Genomic DNA, 23728 nt, shown 5'->3' on the forward strand with positions numbered 1-23728 from the left:
CTAAGTGTTGTAAGTGTTTAACTTGCACCTTGTAGAAGGAAAGAATAGTGTTTCGTATAACTCCGATCCGCGAGCAGAAACTAACAATTCTAAGTGTTAAAACTGACAACTTGCACAATAACCGAGTACAACGCGCACTGAATTGCCGGTTAAAGAAAGAATAATTTGAATTATTAATTAACTCTCCTAAGATTTTGATAAGTTATTTTAATTTTGAATTTAATATTTTGTAATGGAAAATATTATAATTGTCTAACAAAAGTGACGAATCCCACCGCTGCCACCAAATCAGCTGTTACATCCCGAGCAGAAGGCGAGTTTGATAGGTTAGGTTAAAGAATTTTGGAGGAATGGTAGGCTGATTATGGTCAAGTTGGTAAAGCTTGACCTTTATTTTTAAGTAGGATCGTTTGTACTTGTCAAAACTACGGGTTTTGAGTTACAACAACAATAAATATTCCCTTTTTAACAATTTATTTAAATATTCAAGAGTATGTTTACAAAATTATACAATGTTACTTACTTTTAGTTTACAGATTAGTCGTAGATTCAAAATTGAAGCGCTGGTCGATATAAGTTTGGTTTTCAAGATGTTGTTTCAATTGAATGAAACTGAGAAAGTTTGTTATGTTACACTTATGTAACTTTCACAACTTTAGGGTTTTTGCGTTTGTTTCAAGAGTTAGTACCGTTTCTAAGTGTTACTTATCGTCACTTGCACCTAATTATGGAAAGAAACTTGTTTCTAAGTGTGAGAAAAGCAACTTGCACAATAATTGAGTACAATTCGGTCTGCAATTGCCAATTAAAGAAAGAATTGGTGAAAAACTACAATTAATGAAACTTGACACGCAAAATACGACAGTTAATACATTAAAATTATTGATTCTAAGTGTCAAATTGCTTTTCTTGCACCTTTTACGGAAAGAAACTTGTTTCTAAGTGAATAACAAAATTGACTTGCACAATAACCGAGTACAACTCGAACTGCAGTTGCCGATTAAAGAAAGAATACAATAAATAATGAAAAACTGAAGGGTCGCTCTACAATGACTACTGGTCTTATAAACCGCACCGGAACTTTTGACAATTTGTGTTAAAAAGCTTTGCCTTATATACTATAAAATTATTAAAAAGTGGGAGAGTTTGTAGACAATTATGGGGGTAAAAGGTGTCAATTCTTTAGAATAATACTTATTCATTATAATTCTATTTATAATTGAGAAAAGAAGAAAGAATGCGATTTCGACAAATGATCTAAATATCTACCTCAATTATGGAAAAAGTGAAGCTAGAGTTACAAGAAGTGATTCACAGAACTCGGGTTGCGTAATGAGGTCATAGCGGCTGAGTGCGAGCTTGCGTGAGTCACTCCTTGACTCAACGCATTGTTTCTTATTTTTGTCAATTTCTATCTCTGGTTTTGTTTTTTAATCATTATTCTAATATGTAGGACGAAGCATAGAATTTCAGTTATAACTTCTATCTCTGGTTTTGTTTTTTTATCATTATTCTAATATGTAGGACGAAGCTATTTTAAACAAGAAATAATTATATGTAAATAAATAAATAAATATATAATTACATATAAAAGACGAAAGAAAAGAAGGAAGAGGAATGGTGGTTGCCTTCTTCTTTCCTCTTTTATTGAAAAAAAAAAAAAATCCATAATTATAATTAATTAATCATAATCATAATAATATAATTAAATTAATTAATGAAATAATAATAACAAAATCCCACCGCTGCCACCAAATCAGCTGTTACATCCCGAGCAGAAGGCGAGTTTGATAGGTTAGGTTAAATAATTTTGGAGGAATGGTAGGCTGATTATGGTCAAGTTGGTAAAGCTTGACCTTTATTTTTAAGTAGGATCGTTTGTACTTGTCAAAACTACGGGTTTTGAGTTACAACAACAATAAATATTCCCTTTTAACAATGTTTATTAAATATTCAAATAATGTTTACAAAATTATACAATTGTTACTTACTTTTAATTACAGGTTTATTCGTAGATTTAAATTGAAGCGCTGGTCGATATTAGTTTGGTTTTCAGAACGTTGTTTCAATTGAATGAAACTGAGAAAGTTTGTTATGTTACACTTATGTAACTTTCACAACTTTAGTGTTTTTGCAATTGTTTCAAAGAATTAATACCGTTTCTAAGTGTTACTAATCGTTACTTGCACCTAATTATGGAAAGAAAACTCGTTTCTAAGTGTAAGAAAAGCAACTTGCACGATAATCGAGTACAACGCACACTGAATTGCCGATTAAAGAAAGAATTGGTAGTTAACTATAATTAATGAAACTTCATATGCAAAATACGACAGTAAATACATTTAAATTATTGATTCTAAGTGTTAACTTGCTTTTCTTGCACCTTTAATGGAAAGAAACTTGTTTCTAAGTGAAAAACAAATGTAACTTGCACGATAACCGAGTACAACGCACACTGAATTGCCGATTAAAGAAAGAATACAATAATTTTTAGTATAACTGAAGGGTCGCTCTACAATGGTTACAGGTCTATAAAACCGCACTGGAACTTTTGACAATTTGTGTTAAAAAGCTTTGCCTTATATACTATAAAATTATTAAAAGTGGGAGAGTTTGTAGACAGTTATGGGGGTAAAAGGTGTCAATTCTTTAGAATAATACTTATTCATTATAGTTCTATTTATAATTAAGATTCGAAGAAAGAATGCGTCTCATCGGCAACTAGCCAACATTTTACCTCATATATGGAAAATATGATGCTCGAGTTACAAGCGATTTTTCCTAGAACTCGGGTTGCGGGAAAGAGGTCATAGCCGGCGCGCTCGAGCTTACGTGAGTCACTTTTTGATTCAACGCATTGTTCTTTATTTTTGTTAATTTCTATCTCTGGTTTTGTTTTTTTGATCATTATTCTAATATGTAGGACAAAGTATAAGATTTCAGTTATAACTTCTATCTCATTTATTGTATTTTTACGTTTTTTACTTGAGTATTATGTGTTGAAATTAAGATAGTGAAGTTACATTGCAGATATGCCTTTATAATCAAAATAAAAAATGTATCTGGGATGTAACACACATGTTTCATGTTTACGTCGCACGGGAAAATTGTATAAAAAGTGTTGCGGGAAATCAAGTAAAGTGGTTATTTATTGTTATTCACGTTCCTTTTTAGTTAATCTTGTTCAATACAGAGAACGACCATTTATTTTCATTTTCTTTCTACTGGGCACAAGACCGTTCGTTCTTTCCTTGATTCGCAAAACTCGCTCACTATCTTTCTCTCTCTCTCTCTCTCTTTCACTCTCTCCTTCTCTCTATATATACTAACGAGGGTTTCTAATTCAACGAGGATGTGTGTATATATAAAGTTTTGTCCAAAGGAATATATGTATTCCCCCCTCGAACTGTGCAAAGTCAAATTTGAATAACAAATTAAAAAAGTTTCTCCTTTAGAATATGCATTAATAAAGATATATATGCGAGTAATCAGTCGTGATTTATAGTATATGAATTATAAATAAATGTTTTAAACGTTACATTTTTATATCCATTTTTTGTATTTTATTCTTAAATCGAACACACTCATCTACTAAAACCTATTATTTACTATTTTCTTTAGATGCTGTACTTTTTTTAGATTTCAGACACTAAAAGCTACTATTTCTGTTTTTTTAATTTTCACTACTTTAAATTTGCTAATATACTAGAAATCAAAAAACTATTCTCAAAAATTATAATTAAATTCTTGAAAACGATTCAATTATTTTCAAAAAATAATCGAAATTCAAAATAGCGTTTTCAAAAATTTCGAAAAAAATCAATTATTTAACAAAATATTTATACAATTCTTCACAGTAATTCAATTACTTTCACTAATAATAACATTTTTCATGAAAATTCGATTATTAAAGAAAATTTATGATAAAATTCTAAGCAAGAATATCAATTATTTCCATAAATAATAAAACTCATCGAAGAATTTCAATTATTTTTAATACTATTTTAACTTAATTAATTGAAAAATTCAATTATTTTCACAAATAAAGTTTTCCACAAGAATTCAATTATTTAAATTAAATTTTCATACTTATTATCCTATTTCAAAAAAATTAATTATTTAAACCAATGTTTATAAAATTCTTATGAAGAATTTAATTATTTTTAAAAAAAATAATATTAGTTAGGGAAATTCAATTATTTTTAGTGTAATTATAATAAAATTTTTTGCAACAAATCAATTATTTTCATAAATAATAAAATTCTTCTCAGGAATTCAATTTTGAAAATTTTAATAAAATTCTTAGCAACTATTCAACTATTTTCATAAATCATAAAAGTTATCGTAGAATTTCAATTATTTTTAATACAATTATACAGCAATTACTCAATAAATGTAATTATTTTTAAAAATTGAATTTTAATTGCTCAAAAAAAATCAATTATTTAAACAAATGTTTTTTTTTAATTCTTTGAAAGAATTAAATTATTTGCAAATTATTTTCAATAATCAATTATTTTCATAAATAACAATATACATAACAAGAATTCAATTATTTTCAAAAATAACAAAATTTTTCGCAGAAATTTAATTCTTTTTAAACATTCAAATAAAATCATTTAAATCTAAATAAAATTGTTCGCAATAATTTAATTATTTTTAAAAAAAATTTAATAAAATGCCACACAGATATTCAATTATTATCAAAAATTTTAATAAAATTCGTTTCAAGAATTCAATTACCTATTTTCATAAATTATAAAATTCATCGTAGGATTTCAATTATTTCCAATACAATTTTACAGGAATTGCTCGAAAAATGTAATTATTCTTAAAAATTTAACTTTAATTGTTTGAAAAAATCAATTATTTAATGAAAAGTTTTTTTAAAATTCTTTGGAAGAATTGAATTATTTACAAAAATATTAGAATTTTCACAGGAATTTTTTGAAATAATTCAATTATTTTTTTGGATTTTAATAAAATTCTTCCCAATAATTAAATTATTTACATGAATAATTCTTCGAAAGAATTCAATTATATCGATAAATGACAAAATTATTCCAAAAAATTCAATTATTTTGAGTCATTTTAATAAAATTTTTTGAAAAATTCAATTATTTTCATAAATAACAATTTTTATCACATGGATTTAATTATTTTTAAAAGTAATAAATTTCTTCTTGAAAATTCAATTCTTTTTAAACATATTTTAATAAAATTTTTTGCAATAATTCAGTTATTTTCATAAATAATAAAATTCATCGTAGGATTTCAATTATTTTCAATACAATTTTACAGGAATTGCTCGAAAAATGTTATTATTTTTAAAAATTTAATTTCAATTATTTGAAAAAATCAATTATTTAATAAAAAGTTTTTTTAAAATTCTTTGGAAGAATTGAATTATTTACAAAAATATTAGAATTTTAAGAGAAATTTAATTTTTTTCAAATATTTTAATAAAATTGTACGAAAGAAATCAATTATTTTAAATACAATTTTAATTAAAATTTTTTTATAATAATTCAATTATTCTCTTGTATTTGAATAACATTCTTTCGAAGAATTCAATTATTTACATGAATAATTCTTTGAAGGAATTCAATTACATCGATAAATGACAAAATTATTCCCGAAAATTCAATTATTTTGAGTCATTTTAATAAAATTTTTTGGAAAATTCAATTATTTTCATAAATTACAATTTTATTCATCACATAAATTCAATTATTTTTAAAAGTAATAAAATTTCTTCTTGGAAATTCAATTATTTAAAAATTTTTTTTAGAAAATCGTTCGTAAGAATATTCAATTATTCTTATAAATAATAAAATGCTTTTTATGACTTCAATTATTTAAAAAAAAAATTTTTTGCAAAAATCTTCGTAAGAATTCAAGTTTTGTCATGAATAATAAAAATTTCTCAGGAATTTAATTATTTAAATTAGAATTTGTATAAAATTAATCGAAAGAAATCGATAATTTAAAATATTTTTTGAAATTCTTGGCAAGAATTAAATTATTTTTATAAATATATTAAATTGTTTCATGAATAATAAAATTCGTTGCAGGAATTCAATTTATTATAAGAAAGATAATAAGTAAGAAAGAATAAGAAAGAAGGATAAGAAAGAAGTAAATATTTTTCATGAAAATTAGGAAAAAGTCAGGAAAATAAAAAATGTGGAATGGAATTTTTGTCAGTTTTGTAAAGTGTCTAAAACGAGTTTTTTTTGGTCGTCAAGTTTAATTTTTCGGTAGCTACTTTTTTACTACTTTTTTTTTAGTTTGAAAGCTACTTTTTGCTACTTTTTGAAAATTAATTATCGATGTGCGAAGTCTGCGATTAATATATGGAAAATTCATATGATGTATTTATTCCACTAGAGATACAATTTCTTCAAAATATTTTGCATAAATTATTAAATTTTCTTTGTAGTGACACATTTACGTATAACTGCAATAACGGCATTAACTACTTGTCAACATCTTTCATTTCCTATTACGTCTGACCACAATCGGGATTTTCCACTTGATTAAATTCCAACATCACTTCCATCTTTCTCTCCCTCTCTCTCTCTCTCACTCTGTAGATACGCGTAGCTTTTATATATATATATATATATACAGAGAGTAAAACTCGCAAATGAAAATGTGAAAGAAGTGGAAAAATAAGAAATATTAAATATAAAAGAATAATATGAGCGAAAAGATTCAATAAATATGAAAGCAAATATACGGGTGCGATAAATGCGAGAAAAAAGAAAAAAAAAATTTATTAAATATAAAAAAAAAACTTCGAGAAAATGAAAAATAAAAAATAGTACTAGTGAATGCATTTTAATTTAAAAAGAAGTAAATATTATTTCAAAGTAAATTATTTATAAATAAACAAATATGCAGACAAAAGTAATATCAATATATATATATTTCACTGCGAACTTCAATTTATTTTGGAGAAAAAAAGTAAAAATTGTGTCTCAAAAACGACAAATACGTCTCGTGGATGTTACAAATTTTTAAAAAGATCGTAAAAAAAATTTCCAGCACATTTTACCTTCAATCTGAAGTCCAAAGAAGTAAGTGAAACTCAAATCACAAGTCAAAGTTTTTTTTTTACCTCTCATCACATACATATATACACACAGATATATATATATAGAAAGAGCTAAGTTAACTTTTGCTGCGCGTTTCGTTTTCGATGTATATATTATATATATATACTTTTTCCGGTTTCAATTGCAGCCGTTGCACGATAGCTACTTCATAAAATTTCTTCGGGACAAAAAATACTTTTTAAATGAAAAAAATGATGCGCTTCAATCAATACATATCACTTACAAGCTGCGACTAAAAGACGAGTTTTTCAAACAAAAAAAAAAAAGAAAAAGAAAAAAAGGATTGTACGAAAACTTTTCCCAGATATAAAAAACCAAAAAAAAAAGTTCTTTATAATCTAATAAAAAAAATGATGGATTGTTATAAATTGGAGTTTGTAGGTAGATAAAAGATGGTGGAATTTGACCATAGATTTTCAAATCGGAAAAATCTATCACTTTTATTTTGACATTGCGAGAGTGAGTAGAAAAGTCTGTGTAATGTCAGACAAACGTGTTCTTGCTATATATATAATTTTAAGAGTAGGTATATTTCTAATTATCATTATTTTCAACAATAATTAACAATATTAAAGTTGGTATTAATTCTGCCTGTTCGCAATCTGAAAAGGTACAGCCATGTCCCTTAATCCCTCATTAAGAATATTTTCTTAATGACTTTTTTACAAAAAAAATAATTTTTTTAAATATTAACATTTTTAAATTTTGTTAACATATTCGAAATCCATTTTTTTACGATTTCAAGCATATGTTGTATGTCTTTAAAATGTTAATATTTAAAAAGTTTTTGTATAAACAATTTTCAGTTAAAGTTTTCTGTTTAAGTTTTTTTATTTACTTGATAATAAACAATGTTTTATTTTCTTAACGAGAATTGTATTACAATTTTTAAAAATAATTGAATTTCTTTAAAGAATTTTGTAAACAAATTTTTAAATAATTTAATTCCCATACTATGAGAATTTTGTCCTTTATGGAAATAATTTAATTCCCATACTAAGAATTTTGTCCTTTATAGAAATAATTGAATTCTTACAAAGAATTTTGTTATTTATAAAAAAAACATTTAATTCTTGTCAAGAACTTTATATTGAAAGTTTTGAAAATAATAGAATTTTATGATAAATTTTGAAAATAATTGAATTTCTGCTAAAAGTGTTATTTTTTAAAAGAATTGAATTTTTGGGAAGAATTCTGTTATTTATGAAAAGATAATTGAATTCTATCCAAGAACTTTATTTGAAAGTTTTGAAAATAATTGAATCTCTACGAAGAATTTTATGAAATTTTTGAAAATAATTGAATTTCTGCTTAAAATGTTATTTTTTAAAATAATTAAATTTTTTCGAAGAATTCAGTTATTTATGAAAAGATAATTGAATTCTTTCCAAAGAACTTTATCTAAAAATTTTGAAAAAAATTGAATTTCTACAAGGAATTTTATGAAATTTTTGAAAATAATTGAATTTCTGCTAAAAAATTCGATATTTTTGAAAATAATTAAATTTTTTGGAAGAATTCAGTTATTTATGAAAAGATAATTTAATTCTTTCCAAGAACTTTATTTGAAAGTTTTAAAAATAATTGAATTTCTGCGATAATTTTATGACAATTTAAAAAAATAATTGAATTCCTGCTAAAAATGTTATTTTTTAAAATAATTGAATTTTTGGGAAGAATTCTGTTATTTATGAAAAGATAATTGAATTCTTTCCAAAGAACTTTATCTAAAAATTTTGAAAAAAATTGAATGTCTACAAGGAATTTTATGAAATTTTTGAAAATAATTGAATTTCTGCTAAAAAATTCGATATTTTTGAAAATAATTAAATTTTTTGGAAGAATTCAGTTATTTATGAAAAGATAATTTAATTCTTTCCAAGAACTTTATTTGAAAGTTTTAAAAATAATTGAATTTCTGCGATAATTTTATGACAATTTAAAAAAATAATTGAATTCCTGCTAAAAATGTTATTTTTTAAAATAATTGAATTTTTGGGAAGAATTCTGTTATTTATGAAAAGATAATTGAATTCTTTCCAAAGAACTTTATCTAAAAATTTTGAAAAAAATTGAATGTCTACAAGGAATTTTATGAAATTTTTGAAAATAATTGAATTTCTGCTAAAAAATTCGATATTTTTGAAAATAATTACATTTCTGCGCGGAATTTTATAAAAATTTTAAAAAATAATTGAATTCCTGCTAAAAATGTTTTCTTTTTAAATAATTTAATTTTTGGGAAGGATTCTGTTATTTATGAAAAGATAATTGAATTCTTTCCAAGAACTTTATTTGAAAGTTTTGAAAATAATTGAATTTCTACGAGGAATTTTATGAAATTTTTTAAAATAATTGAATTTCTGCTAAAAATGTTATTTTTTAAAATAATTAAATTTTTTGGAAGAATTCTGTTATTTACGAAAAGATAATTGAATTCTTTCTAAGATCCTTATTTGAAAGTTTTGAAAATAATTGAATTTCTACGAAGAATTTTATTAAATTTTTGAAAATATTTGAATTCCTGATAAAAAATTCGAAATTTTTGAAAATAATTGAATTCCTGGTAAACAAATTCGTTTTTTTTTGAAAATAATTGAATTTTTGAGAAGAATTTGGTTATTTATAAAGATAATTGAATTATTTCTAAGAACTTTATTTAAGATTTTTAAAAATAATTGAATTTCTACGAAGAATTTTATGAAAATTTTGAAAATAATTGAATTCTTGCTAAAAAATTCGATATTTTTCAAAATAATTGAATTTTTACGAAGAATTTTGTTATTTATGAAAAGATAATTGAATTTTTGCCCTGAATGGTATTACATTTTTTAATATTAATTGTATATCTGCGAAAAAAATTTTGAAAAGTTTAGAAAATAATTGAATTTCTACAAATAATTTTGAAATTTATAATGATAATTGAATTCTTGACAGAAATTGTATTACAATTTTTAAAAATAATTGAATTTCTTCGAAGAATTTTATGAAATTTTTGAAAATAATTGATTTTCTGCTAAAAAATTTGTTATTTTTGAAAATGATTGAATTTTTTACAAGAATTTTGTTATTTATATTAATGATAATTGAATTCTTGCCCAGAATTGTATTACATTTTTCAATAATAATTGAATATCTGCGAAGAATTTTGTTCATTTTAATAATAATAATTTAATTTTTCTGAATAATTTTATTGTCAAGATTTTTGTTATTTTATTATTCATGAAAGTAATGGAGTTATTACGAAGAAATTTTAAAAAATTTATAAATAATTGAATTCCTGTGAAATTTTTATTGTTTATGACAATAGTTAAATATTCACGTAGAATTCTATTAAAATTTTTTTTTGAATAATTAAATTCTTTTGGAAAATTTTATTAAAATAGTAAATATTGAATTGAGAGAAATTTTTGATAATAATTGGATTTCAGAAAAGATTTTTAATTAATATAAAGATAATTGAAATTTGGACTAGAATTTTTTGTTAATTTTTTAAGATAATTGGATTTCTGCGAAGAAATTTATTAAAATTATTTTTAAGAAAATTGTATTGGTACGCAAAGAATTTTATTAAAATTTTGGAATTAAATTTTATTCTTCAAAAAAAATTTAATTAAAAATATATTGAAAATAATAATTAAATTCTAATAAATAAATTGTAGCAAAGGTTATATTATAATAATTAAATTTCTTTGATAAATTTTAATAAAATTTTTTTGAGAATAATAAAAACTTTTTTCGAGGATTTCCATAAAAATTTTATTAAAAATAATTAAAATTTAGCATTGAGTTTTATTATTTATGAAATGATTGAATCCCTGTAAAAAATGTTATTATTTATAAAAATAATTGAATAACATGAATACAATTTGCAAATAATTGAATTCCTGTGAAATTTTTATTATTTATGAAAATAATTAAATAATAATTAATTAAAATAATTAAAATAATTAAATTAATTAATTAATAATTAATAATTAATAATTAAATAATTTGCGTAGAATTTTATTAAAATTTTTTTTAACTAATTGGATTTTTTTAGGTATTTAGATTAAAGTCGTAGATATTAAAAATCATTGAATTGAGGAAAGTTTTTGAAAATAAGACAGAATTTTATTAAAATTTTTGAAAATAATTAAATTTCCGAAAAAAATGATATTGGAATGTTAAAATAAAAAATTAAACCTAGTTTTTTTTCATACAAGATGATTACATTTTAAGTGAAAATATCTATATTTATTATTAGATTTGTAATTAGTTGTAGTGTCAACTTGGGAAAACATGTGAATAAGTAGAAAAAGTCAGTGCATTGTCAGACAAGTTTCTAGTTGGAAAAATAAATTCCATTAAAAGTTTTGACGAACTTAATATATACGTGTGTGTGTGTGTGTGTGTTGTATAAAAAGAGTGTGTGCATTACACATATTTAATAAATACAGAAAAAATTTTCATTTTTAAAATATATGAATACCGAAAAACATGAAAAGTATCCAATAATTGTTTTTAAAATTATTGGTAGTGATTTTTAAAGAAAAGTGCACTTTTCGCATTTCCAAGCAATATATTTTTATAGAGTTGTCGTAAAACTTTCAACTTGCCTCTCAATTCCACATGGAATCTGGCGGTTTTACAAATACTTTTCGACATCAATTTACATACTATGTTTTATTTTATAGATAAAAAAAAATAAAATAAATAAATTTCTCTTGATGATGAAAGTTGTTTTTCAATTTTTTTTTCTTTTTTTTATTTTTGTTGTTGCTATTTTTCAATATATTGAATGGAAAAATAGAAGATTAAATTTTTGTTTTATATTTAAAACTTTGTATATTGAAATTTGATTTTCTATATAAGTTTCTTCACTATATGATCGTCTATTCAAAGTCCCTTGGGTATAATGTTCGTGAAAGCGATTCATTGAAAATTGCTTAATACTCAGAAAAGCGAGAAGCCGATGAAAACTACAAGTTTGACGGTGAAATGAAAAATGGTTGGTCCATTGTTGCCTAGTGGGGTGGTGCAGATTTACGAGAAAAACTCGACAAATACTATCTGTGTATGAAGTGACGTAAAGTGATTTTTAATTGCCTCGCGAACTAAATTCAATAACAAGCGGAAAAAATTTGACAAAAAAAAAATGGAAGGTATTAATATTTTTTATAACAAAAATGTTTCAATATTTTTTTTTTATATTTTCTGTAAAGCGTACTTTTTTCGGGAAAATAGAAAATTTTATCTTTCTCTTCAAATTGAGGACTACTTTCGTCCTTTCATTATACAGACTTTGCACTTGATAATTAATTTTTAAAAAAAAGTAGCAAAAAGTAGCTTTCAAACTAAAAAAAAAGTGGTAAAAAAAGTAGCTATTGAAAAATTAAACACGACGACTAAAAAAACTCGTTTTAGATACTTCAAAAAACGAAAATTCCATTCCATATTTTTTATTTTCCTGACTTTTTCCTAATGTTTATCAAAAATATTTACTTCTTTCTTATCCGGTTAATAAATTAAATTCCTGCAACAAATTTTATTATTCATTAAGTAACTTAAATATTTATAAAAAAAATTTAATTTTTCACAGAATATAAAATTTTTTAAATTATTTATTTCTTTCGACTAATCTTATGCAAATTCTAATTTAAATAATTAAATTCCTGAAAAATTTATATTCTTATTCATGAAAAAAATTAAATTCTTATGGACTTTTTACAAAAAAATTACTAAATAATAGAATTCTGTTTGGAAATTTTATGAAAATAGTAGATATTAAAAATCATTAAATTGAGAAAAGTTTTGATACCGGTCACTTGTGGTGGAAGTGACTGGACCAACAGACAACTAACTATCTATACGAGAAAACGAGGAGCGCGAGAGAGAGAGACTCGCAACCTCGGAAAAGTGAAGTAAAATTGTAATGTGGGTTGGGATATTAGAACGAGGAGGAAACCAACCACGTTCCACGTTAAGACATTGACAACACAGTGAATTAGAGGAAGACAATGTATAATTTATTCATACTTTCTTACGTACTAATAATACAAGTGGTCTGTCAAATACTGTTGTGTGATCTTTGGGTGATAAGTGTGAGTGTGTGAATGTTAAAATAAAGTTAATAAATCGCAGACAATTTTTCGTCGTTTCGCTAACGGCAACTTAGAAAATGTAGGTCGCAGTCGCGTGGCCTCAGGCGTTCCTTCAGGGGAGTAAGGACCGCCGCTGAGGGGTGACGTTTCGAGATTCAAGACGTCCTTCTCAATTACCAATTCAGCTTCAGGTGGGCTCTTCTCTTGCAGACGTACCTCTGGGGTTGGAGGTGATCGAGGTGGACTGTCTACAATGGGACTGAACGATCCTTCGCCCTCGTGGACTTTAACGTCTTCCGGTGCGACAGCTGACTCCTTCGTCGGGACCAGCGACGGCTGTGGCGGTTGGCTGATGGTAGGCCTGACTACGGCCCGTGGCTTGGGTCGGTTTGAGGACACGTAGTCGAAATAGTACCAGTTCTCCCGTGAAGCGAAGTTCGAAACTTCGGGACGAGGAAGTCGTGCTGGTTCTCTTACTTCCGGAACTTCAACTACTGGAGCTGGGGCGGCGGCAGCGGCGATAGGAGCGTAGACAGCTTCAGGCTCACCTCGACGGACGGTGACGTTGACGGTTGCGATACCGAAACGTGGCAGTGGCAACGGGAGAGGTGGTGCGTCCCAAGGGGCAGGCCTATTTCGTCTGAGACAATATTGTCGGTAAAGCCACTCGTCTCCTACTTGTAGCTGCACTTCCTCGATTGGCGCGGAAGGGCACTCGTCGAACTGCAAACCTCGTTCAGCCCAGTCTTGGGCCACTCGTCGTAAGGACCGCTTCTTACCCTGGGACAAAAAAAACGGATGAGTGTGGTTGCTTAAGAACCAGACTCAGTGAGTGGAGATGACATCGAGAGGAAACCAACTCGATGTTAGCGGTTACTCATATCGAGAGGAAACCAACTCGAATATGGGTTTCAGTCTAACGTCAAGAGGGAACCAACTTGATCCAAAAAATGTGTGAGATGGGTCCGAGAGGAAACCAACTCGGACAGTGTAGGTAATAATCGAGAGGAAACCAGCTCGATTATAGCTGTTACTCAATTTGAGAGGAAACCAACTCAAATTTAGAATGTGGATGTCAAGAGGAAACCAGCTTGACACCGCGTAAGTGTGACGCGACCGAGAGGAAACCAACTCGGTGTGTTATAATCGAGAGGAAACCAACTCGATTTTAATGTACTCAATTTGAGAGGAAACCAACTCAAATTTAGAATGTGGATGTCAAGAGGAAACCAGCTTGACACCGCGTAAGTGTGACGTGACCGAGAGGAAACCAACTCGGTGTGTTATAATCGAGAGGTAACCAACTCGATTTTAATGTTACTCTTCTTGAGAGGAAACCAGCTCAATTCAAGAGTGTGAGGGACGTCAAGAGGAAACCAGCTTGACTCCGTGTAAGTGTAACGTGACCGAGAGGAAACCAACTCGGGAGGCGGTAGAAGTAATGAACTTATTGAGAGAAGTATGTACTCACCATTGGAAGGTATTATGAATAAAGATGACAACAGCTTGTGTTCGTTTCGATTTATTAAACGAATGGTGATACAATGGTCGGTTCACTACGGTAACTCCCTAAGGGTGGAGATCCGCAAAAATTCTCTAAGTTTAAAATTTCTTTGAAAATTTTCTAAGTTCAATCTCTTCGAAAAATTTTCTAAGTTCAATTTTCCTGGAAAATTTTCTAAGTCCAAATTTCTTCGAAAATTTTCTAAGTCCAAATTTCTTTGAAAATTTTCTAAGTCCAATTTTCCTCGAAAATTTTCTAAGTCCAAATTTCTTTGAAAATTTTCTAAGTCCAATTTTCTTCGAAAATTTTCTAAGTCCAAATTTCTTTGAAAATTTTCTAAGTCCAATTTTCTTCGAAAATTTTCCAAGTCCAAATTTCTTTGAAAATTTTCTAAGTCCAATTTTCTTCGAAATTTTTCTAAGTTCAATTTTTCTTGAAAATTTTATAAGTATAAACTCGTCGATTTATTCTAAGTCCGAAACTCGCAATTTATTCTAAGTACAATTTCAGAATGTAGTGGTTAAGTTGAGCGGAGGAGGAAGACCAACCTCTAGGTGAGCTCAGGATAGAACTGACGTTTTGGTCCAGTGCATCAGCTTTTATCATCCGCGACTTTTCCAAAACGTAAAGTGGGAGAAATTTCTCAAGAGAGAGGGTCAGTTTGCGCTTGCGCTTCTTATCTTTGACTCCGCGAAATGCGCGTACGGTTCACGCGTTTCGCTTGAGCCAGAGGTAAAGTCGCGCGTCTCCTCGCGAGTTTCCCTCTATCTTCAAAGATTCTCACACATCCCTATTCTAATTAATTCTAAAACTTAATTAACAATTAAAAATAATAACAAAACGAAGTTCTTAATACTAAAGTGATAATTTAATATTTATAAAGTAGGTTAAAATTATTCTTATACTTACGTAGTAATTATTATACCCTCGTAAGAATATATAATACCACGTATGTTGAATAACTTAAACTATTAAAATATTAGATTCCTCCTATGTCTATATATGTTCCTGATTTAATATATCAAAATATAACGTATAGTGTGACTCGCGAACATCCATAATTTATAAAAAATAAATTGAAAATAGGCGCGGAAAACACCAGGGTATTAGGAACTGAGAGAAAGTGGCAGGCGAAGCAAAGGGCCTGACGCGCCGGTGGTAGTGGAAAGCAAGTGAGTGGTAGACGGGAAAGCGTAGGCGGCGCGGGGAGGGAAGAAATTGGGCCGTACGCTTGGCAGCCCGCCAGCGAATGAGGGAAAGCGACGAACGTAGTGAAAGGGACAAAAGTGAAAGGGAGGCGCGTGAGGAAAAAATGGAGGAAAATGCAAGGAAAGCGCGTGGCCAATGGCTCGGCCAAAGACAGGGCTGCATGTTAGAATAAGAAGCACCCGATTTTCTTTACGAAAATTCTGTGTTTCTCTATTCTTATGCGCCCTTGTTACTCCCACCAGTGACGGTATCAGTTTTTAAAAAAATAATTAAATTTTACAGACTATTCAAAATTTTGACAATAATTGAATGTGTGTATTTTATAAATTTTTTTTTTTAATAATTGAACTCCTAAAGCGTATTTTATTATTTTATGAAAATAATTGAATTCTTGAGAACGATTTTATTAGAATTTTTTAAAATAATTGAATTTCCAAGAAGAAATTTATTACTTTTAAAAATAATTGAATTCATGTGATGAATATTGTTATTTATGAAAATAATTGAATTTTGCAATGAATTTTACTAAAATACTTTAAAATAATTGAATTTCCGGGAATAATTTTGTCATTTGTCGATATAATTGAATTCTTTCGAAGAATTATTCATGTAAATAATTGAATTCTTGGAAAGAATCCCGAGTCGAAATTTAGACCCTACTTAGCCTCTAAAAATGTAGGGCTTATTCAGGTTTAGCAGTCGTAAAGTAGGGTCTGATTTCAATACAATTTTTAAAAACTAGACCCTCCTTTGACTCCCAAAATAGGCTGAAATTTGCCAATCTTCCATTTGGAGAAGCAAAGGAGGGTCTACTTCTAAGAAACCTATACCGTACTTTTAAACCTCGTAGACCCTACTTTCATACTCCTAGACCCTACAATTAGAAAAAGAAAAATTTGAAGATTTGCTCAGATTCAATTGAAGCACTAGGGATGAGTAAAAGTGGAATTTTATGTGTTTTATAGCGTCTATATACACGAAGTGTATATAGACGCTATAAAACACATCAGTATTTATGAATTTGGAGTACTTTTTGCATTTGCAGTGTTTCAAGTAATGCATTAAAAAATAATTCAAAATTTTCTTTTAGAATGTAGGGTCTAGGAGTATGAAAGTAGGGTCTACGAGGTTTAAAAGTACGGTATAGGTTTCTTAGAAGTAGACCCTCCTTTGCTTCTCCAAATGGAAGATTGGCAAATTTCAGCCTATTTTGGGAGTCAAAGTAGGGTCTAATCGTATAAGAATTAGACCCTACTTTACTACTCCTAACACTCAATAGCCCCTGAAAATTCAGGGTGAAAGTAGGGCTTAAATTTCGACTCGGGATATTATTCAAATATAAAAGAATAATTGAATTATTTCAAAAAAAATTTAATTTAAATTGTATTTAAAATAATTGATTTCTTTCGTACAATTTTATTAAAATATTTGAAAATAATTGAACTCCTGTTAAAATTCTAATAATTTTGTAAATAATTCAATTCTTTCAAAGAATTAAAAAAAACTTTTTATTAAATAATTGATTTTTTCAAATAATTGAAATTAAATTTTTAAAAATAATAACATTTTTCGAGTAATTCCTGTAAAATTGTATTGAAAATAATTCAAATCCTACGATGAATTTTATTATTTATCAAAAATAATTGAATTCTTGAAACGAATTATATTAAAATTTTTGACAATAATTGAATATCTGTGTGGCATTTTATTAAATTTTTTTTTAAATAATTGAATTATTGCGAATAATTTTATTTAGATTTAAATGATTTTATTTGAATGTTTAAAAAGAATTGAATTTCTGAGAAGAATTTTGTTATTTTTAAAAATAATTGAATTCTTGTAATGAATATTGTTATTTATGAAAATAATTGAATTTTGCGATGAATTTTATTATTTATGAAAATAATTGAATTTTTTATAAGAATTTTATATATATTGTTTAAAATAATTTATTTTTGAAAATATAATAAACTGTATGTAAATATTATTTTCAATAATTGAATTCTTGTGGAAACTTTATTTGTAAAAATAATTTCAATTCTTATACGAAGATTTTTACAATTTATAATAAGAATTTTATTAAAATGACTCAAAATATTTGAATTTTCGGGAATAATTTTGATATCTTTAATAATTGAATTCTTTCGACGAATTATTTATGTAAATAATTGAATTCTTGGAAAGAATTTTATTAAAATCTAAAAGAATAATTGAATTATTTTAAAAAACTTTAATTAAAATTGTATTTAAAATAATTGATTTCTTTCGAACAATTTTATTAAAATATTTGAAAATAATTGAATTCCTCTGAAAAATTGTAATATTTTTGTAAATAATTTAATTCTTTCAAAGAATTAAAAAAAACTTTTCATTAAATAATTGATTTTTTCAAACAATTGAAATAAAATTTTTAAGAAAAATTACATTTTTCGAGCAATTCCTGTAAAATTGTATTGAAAATAATTAAAATCCTGCGATGAATTCTATTAATAATGAAAATAATTGAATAGTTGCTAAGGATTTTATTAAAATTTTAAAAAATAATTGAATTCCTGAGAAGAAATTTATTACTTTCAAAAATAATTGAATTCTTGTGATGAATATTGTTATTTACGAAAATAATTGAATTTTGCAAAGAATTTTATTAAAATGCCTCAAAATAATTGAATTTTCGGAAATAATTATATTAAAATGCCTGAAAATAATTATGAATTTTTTGAAATAATTTTATTAAAACTCACTAAAAGTAATTGAATTTTCGGAAATAATTTTGTTATTTATCGACATAATTGAATAAAAAGAAGTAATTGTAATAAAAAGAGGAATTTTATTAAAATCTAAAAGAATAATTGAATTATTTCAAAAAAATTTAATTAAATTTGTATTTAAAATAATTGATTTCTTTCGAATAATTTTATTAAAATATTTGAAAATAATTGAATTTCTGGAGAAAAATTCTATTATTTTTATAAATAATTGAATTCTTTCGAAAAATTTTAAAAAAACATTTTCTTAAATAATTGATTTTTTTGAGGAATTGAAATTATATTTCAATTATTATCTTTATATAAATAATAAAATTTTTCTCCGAAATTCAATTATTTTTCTAAATTTTGAATAAAATTCTCGTCAGAATTTTAATTATTTTTAATATATAATTTTCATGAAATTTCTCGAAAAATGAAATATAAAATTGAATATTAAAAATAATTGAAATCCTGCGATGAATTTTATTATTTAGAAAAATAATATTGAATAGTTTGCAAAAAATTTTAATAAAATTTCCAAAAATAATTGAATTCCTGCGAAAAGAATTTTACTATTTATGAGAATAGAATTTAATTATTGCAAAAAAAATTTTATTGAAAATGTTTAAAAAGAATTGATTTTTTGTGAAAAATTATTATAGTTATTATTAAAAATAATTGAAATTTTTCGATGAGTTTTATTGTTTACTATATAATTTATGTGAAAATTAAATATATTGTATTTATTGTATAGGCGAATACTTTTATAAATGGAAATTCTTAAAATGAAAAAATGCTAAATTTATTTCGAGAAAAGATATAAATATTTTATAGACTATAAGGTGGAGGAAATGCGAATAAGTGGGGAAAAAACCTATAGGAAAATGGGGTACAATAAATAAGATTAGGAAGCTGCTAGTAGAAAGGTCCATGTGTGGTCAGACAATCGACTTAGGAGTCAGGAGCACATTTTTGCTAAGAATAAGTGGAAATGTCAATATCCACTCAGACATTTATTGACAAAATGCAGCCACGTAGGAAATTTTTTAAATTATATATAAATGAAATTTTTTAAATTATATAAATAAAATTTCCAAAATAAATATTAATTTTGAAAATAATAATAATAAAATTTCCAAAATAAATATTAATTTTGAAAATAATAATAATAAAATTTCCAAAATAAATATTAATTTTGAAAATAATAATAACAGCAATAAATAGGAAATAGTAGGTCTATATTTATAGATAAACAGGACCTTTTGAAGTGAGATACATAATATCAATATTAAGTGGAAGAGTCAATAGACATCAGACGTTTGCGAACATAGAGATAAAACTTTAATAGACGCGTGTATTATATAGAGTTCCGTGAGTAGAAATGCGCCAGTTTAATCAGACATGCAGGCATAGAAAGGTAAATATCATGAGTAAAGTAGTAAGCTCAGAATATGGTCAGACTTTAGAAATGCAGACGTATAATTATAATGAAAGGAACGCGAGAATATAAACAGGGGAAGAAGACCGTGAATGGTCAGGCGAGCAATCCAATTAATTTTAAAATTAAATTTTAAAACCCTTTATAGTTATAGGCGAACAATAGTTTATGTGCAAACTAATTATGATTATTATAATCATTTATATCTATTTTAATAATCAATTTCCAAAAATATCAACTACTTTTTTCCTCTTCAGGGTTGCGCCACAAAAAATTAATTTTCTTTTTCCCTGACTTTTCCCTGATTTCCAGGCTATTTCGCTGACTGATTTTGACTTTTTCTCTCTGACCCTAAAGAATATTTTGATTCACTCTAAAAATTATTAGAGACTTAAAAAAAACATTCTATTACATTTACTTACGAATTTCTTAAATTGTAAAATTATTCGCAAACATAAATAACTAAATTTTTAAATAAGTATTTAATTATTATTTTTCCTTAGGAATTAAAATTCTTCAAAACATTCAAATTCAAACATTTTTAAAATTCAACAACTTATATATAAGAATATTATAATATAATATAATAATTATAATATAATATAATTATAACCGATAATCCTGTAATTGGTCTTTGTGACTGTTGGATTTATTTCAATAAAGTTAAATTAAATTAAATTAAAATTAAATTATAAAACAAAAAGATAACGATTATTCCGAGTCGAAGACTCGGAGTAATTGATATCTTCATATTTTATAAAAATTTAAATGTCCATAAAATCTTTCAAAAAAAAAAAAAAAAATTAAATTATTTACTATTATTGTAATAAAAGGTTCTCAAAAGAATTTAGTTATTTAAATAAAATGTAATAAAATTCGTTGCAGGAATTCAATTATTTTTACAAGTAATAACATTTTTCACATGAACTAAATTATTTTTAAAAATTGATAAAATTCGTAGTCAAAATTCCATTATTTTTATAAATTACAAAACTTTTCTGAGGATTTTAATTATTTATAATACAATTTAAAGTAAATTCCATAAAAAATTAAATTTTTTTAAAAAATTAATTGCAAAAATGTAATTACTTTCTTCGCAGGAATTCAATTATTTTCATAAATAATAAAATTCTTCTCAGAAATTCAATTATTTTCAAAAATAATACAATTCTTTATCGCATAGAAATTCAACAATTTTAACAAAATTTTCCCCAAGAATTTAATTATCTTTATGAAAAAACAAATTCTTCGCAGGAATTCAATTATTATCGAAAATAAAAAAATTTCTTGTCTGAAATTCAATTATTTTCTAAAACATTAAACAAATTATTGACGAAAATAAAATTATCTTTGAAAAAATAAAATTCATTGTAGAAATTCAATTATTTTCTTAAATAATAAAATTCTTCGCAGGAATTCAATTATTATCGAAAATAATAAATTTCTTGTCCGAAATTCAATTATTTTGAAAAATTTTAAACAAATTATTGACGAAAATAAAATTATCTTTGAAAAAATAAAATTCATTGTAGAAATTCAATTATTTTCAGAAATAATAAAATTCTTCGCAGGAATTCAATTATTATCGAAAATAATAAATTTGTCTGAAATTCAATTATTTTCTAAAACTTTAAACAAATTACTGACGAAAATAAAATTATCTTTGAAAAAATAAAATTCATTGTATAAATTCAATTATTTTCATAAATAATAAAATTCTTCGCAGGAATTCAATTATTATCGAAAATGATAAATTTCTTGTCCGAAATTCAATTATTATTTTGAAAAATTTTAAACAAATTATTGACGAAAATAAAATTATCTTTGAAAAAATAAAATTCATTGTAGAAATTCAATTATTTTCAGAAATAATAAAATTCTTCGCAGGAATTCAATTATTATCGAAAATAATAAATTTGTCTGAAATTCAATTATTTTCTAAAACTTTAAACAAATTACTGACGAAAATAAAATTATCTTTGAAAAAATAAAATTCATTGTAGAAATTCAATTATTTTCAGAAATAATAAAATTCTTCGCAGGAATTCAATTATTATCGAAAATAATAAATTTCTTGTCTGAAATTCAATTATTTTCAAAAATAATGAAATTCTTTATTATAGAAATTCAACAATTTTAACAAAATTTTCCCCAAGAATTTAATTATCTTTATAAAAAAACAAATTTTTCGCAGGAATTCAATTATTATCGAAAATGATAAATTTCTTGTCAGAAATTCAATTATTTTCAAAAACTTTAAACAAATTATTGACGAAAATAAAATTCATCGTAGAAATTGAATTATTTTCATAAATAATAAAATTCTTTAAAATAATTCAATTATGTATTTTCATAAAAAATAAAATTCTTCTCCGAAATTCAATTATTTTAAAAAAATTTAATAAAATTCTTGCTTAAATTGCAATTAATTTCAAAAATTTTCTTCAATTCAATGATTTTCGATATCTACCATTTTAATAAAATTTTCCAAAAGAATTCAATTATTTAAAAAAAATTTTAATAAAATTCTACGCAAACCTTTAATTATTTTCATAAATAATAAAAATACACAAGAATTCAATTATTTACAAATTTGTTATAAATTTCTTCGTAATAATTCCATTATTTTCATAAACTATACAATTTTTTACAGAGATTCAATTATTTTCGTAAATAATAAAATTCTTTTTTGGAATTCAATTATTTATATAAATACGAAAAATTCATCGTAGAATTTCAATTTAAATTGAATTCCTAGCAAAATGTGCCTAATTTTTCTTAAAAATTCTATGAAAATTTGTCAAAAGACTTTAATAATTTAAAAATTTATTGATAAAATTCTTTATGAGAATTCAATGTTAAGAAACATTCAATTATTCAATAAATTATTTATTTTTGTATTTAATTGATTGTAAAATAAAGAAATGAATAAATAATTTTGGTGAAAATTTTTTTTTAAAGTTGTTGAATTTCTGTAAAAAATATTATTATTTTTGAAAATAATTGAATTTTTGTAAAAAATGTTATTATTTATGAAAATATTTGAATTATTACGAAGAAATTTATAAAAAAAATTGTAAATAGTTGAATTCCTGTGAAATTTTTATTAATTATGAAATTAATTTAATGTTTCCTTTTAGAATTTTATCAACATTTTTCTTTTAAATAATTGAATTTTATTAAAATAGTAGATATTGAAAATCATTGATTCATTGATTTAAGGAAAATTGTTTGAAAATAATTGAAATTTTGCAAGGAATTTAATTAAAATTTTCGAAAATAATTGAAATTCAGAGTAGAATTTTATTATTTTTTAAAGATAATTGAATTTTGACAAGAATTTTTTTTTTAATTTTTGAAAATAATTTGAATTTCTGCGAAGAATTTTATTACTTTTGAAAATAATTGGATTTCTGCAATCATTTGTAACTTTTCCAAAATTTAATTTTTTCCAGTAGGTACTTTAATAAAAATCCCTGATTTCCCTGACCAATTTTACTTTCCCTTTTCCCTGAATTCCCTGATTTTCTTGACTTGTGGCAACCCTGCAATTCTGCATCGCTAAATAAGCAACTTTAGTTTCATGTTTATGGGCAAAGCGCAGCGTGGCCATCTGTCGGACGCCA

The 23728-nt window shown here is 24.9% G+C and overlaps 2 protein-coding genes across 2 annotated transcripts in view; both read right to left on the reverse strand.

Annotated features, from left to right (window-relative positions):
* LOC122510165 (lethal(3)malignant brain tumor-like protein 3) overlaps positions 1 to 23728 on the reverse strand; it is a 141406-nt gene that overhangs the window by 113480 nt on the left and 4198 nt on the right. The window lies entirely within an intron of this gene.
* On the reverse strand, positions 12977 to 14862 carry LOC122510167 (period circadian protein homolog 1-like). Its single transcript, XM_043624623.1, has 2 exons — positions 14676 to 14862; positions 12977 to 13984 (listed from the first exon to the last, which is right to left on the reverse strand). The coding sequence occupies exons 1-2, from the start codon at positions 14676 to 14678 to the stop codon at positions 13220 to 13222; spliced, it is 768 nt and encodes a 255-aa protein (XP_043480558.1). The 5' UTR covers positions 14679 to 14862; the 3' UTR covers positions 12977 to 13219.

This window comes from Leptopilina heterotoma, unplaced genomic scaffold (genome assembly GCF_015476425.1).
Source record: "Leptopilina heterotoma isolate Lh14 unplaced genomic scaffold, ASM1547642v1 Lhet_68, whole genome shotgun sequence".
Lineage (NCBI taxonomy): Eukaryota > Metazoa > Arthropoda > Insecta > Hymenoptera > Figitidae > Leptopilina > Leptopilina heterotoma.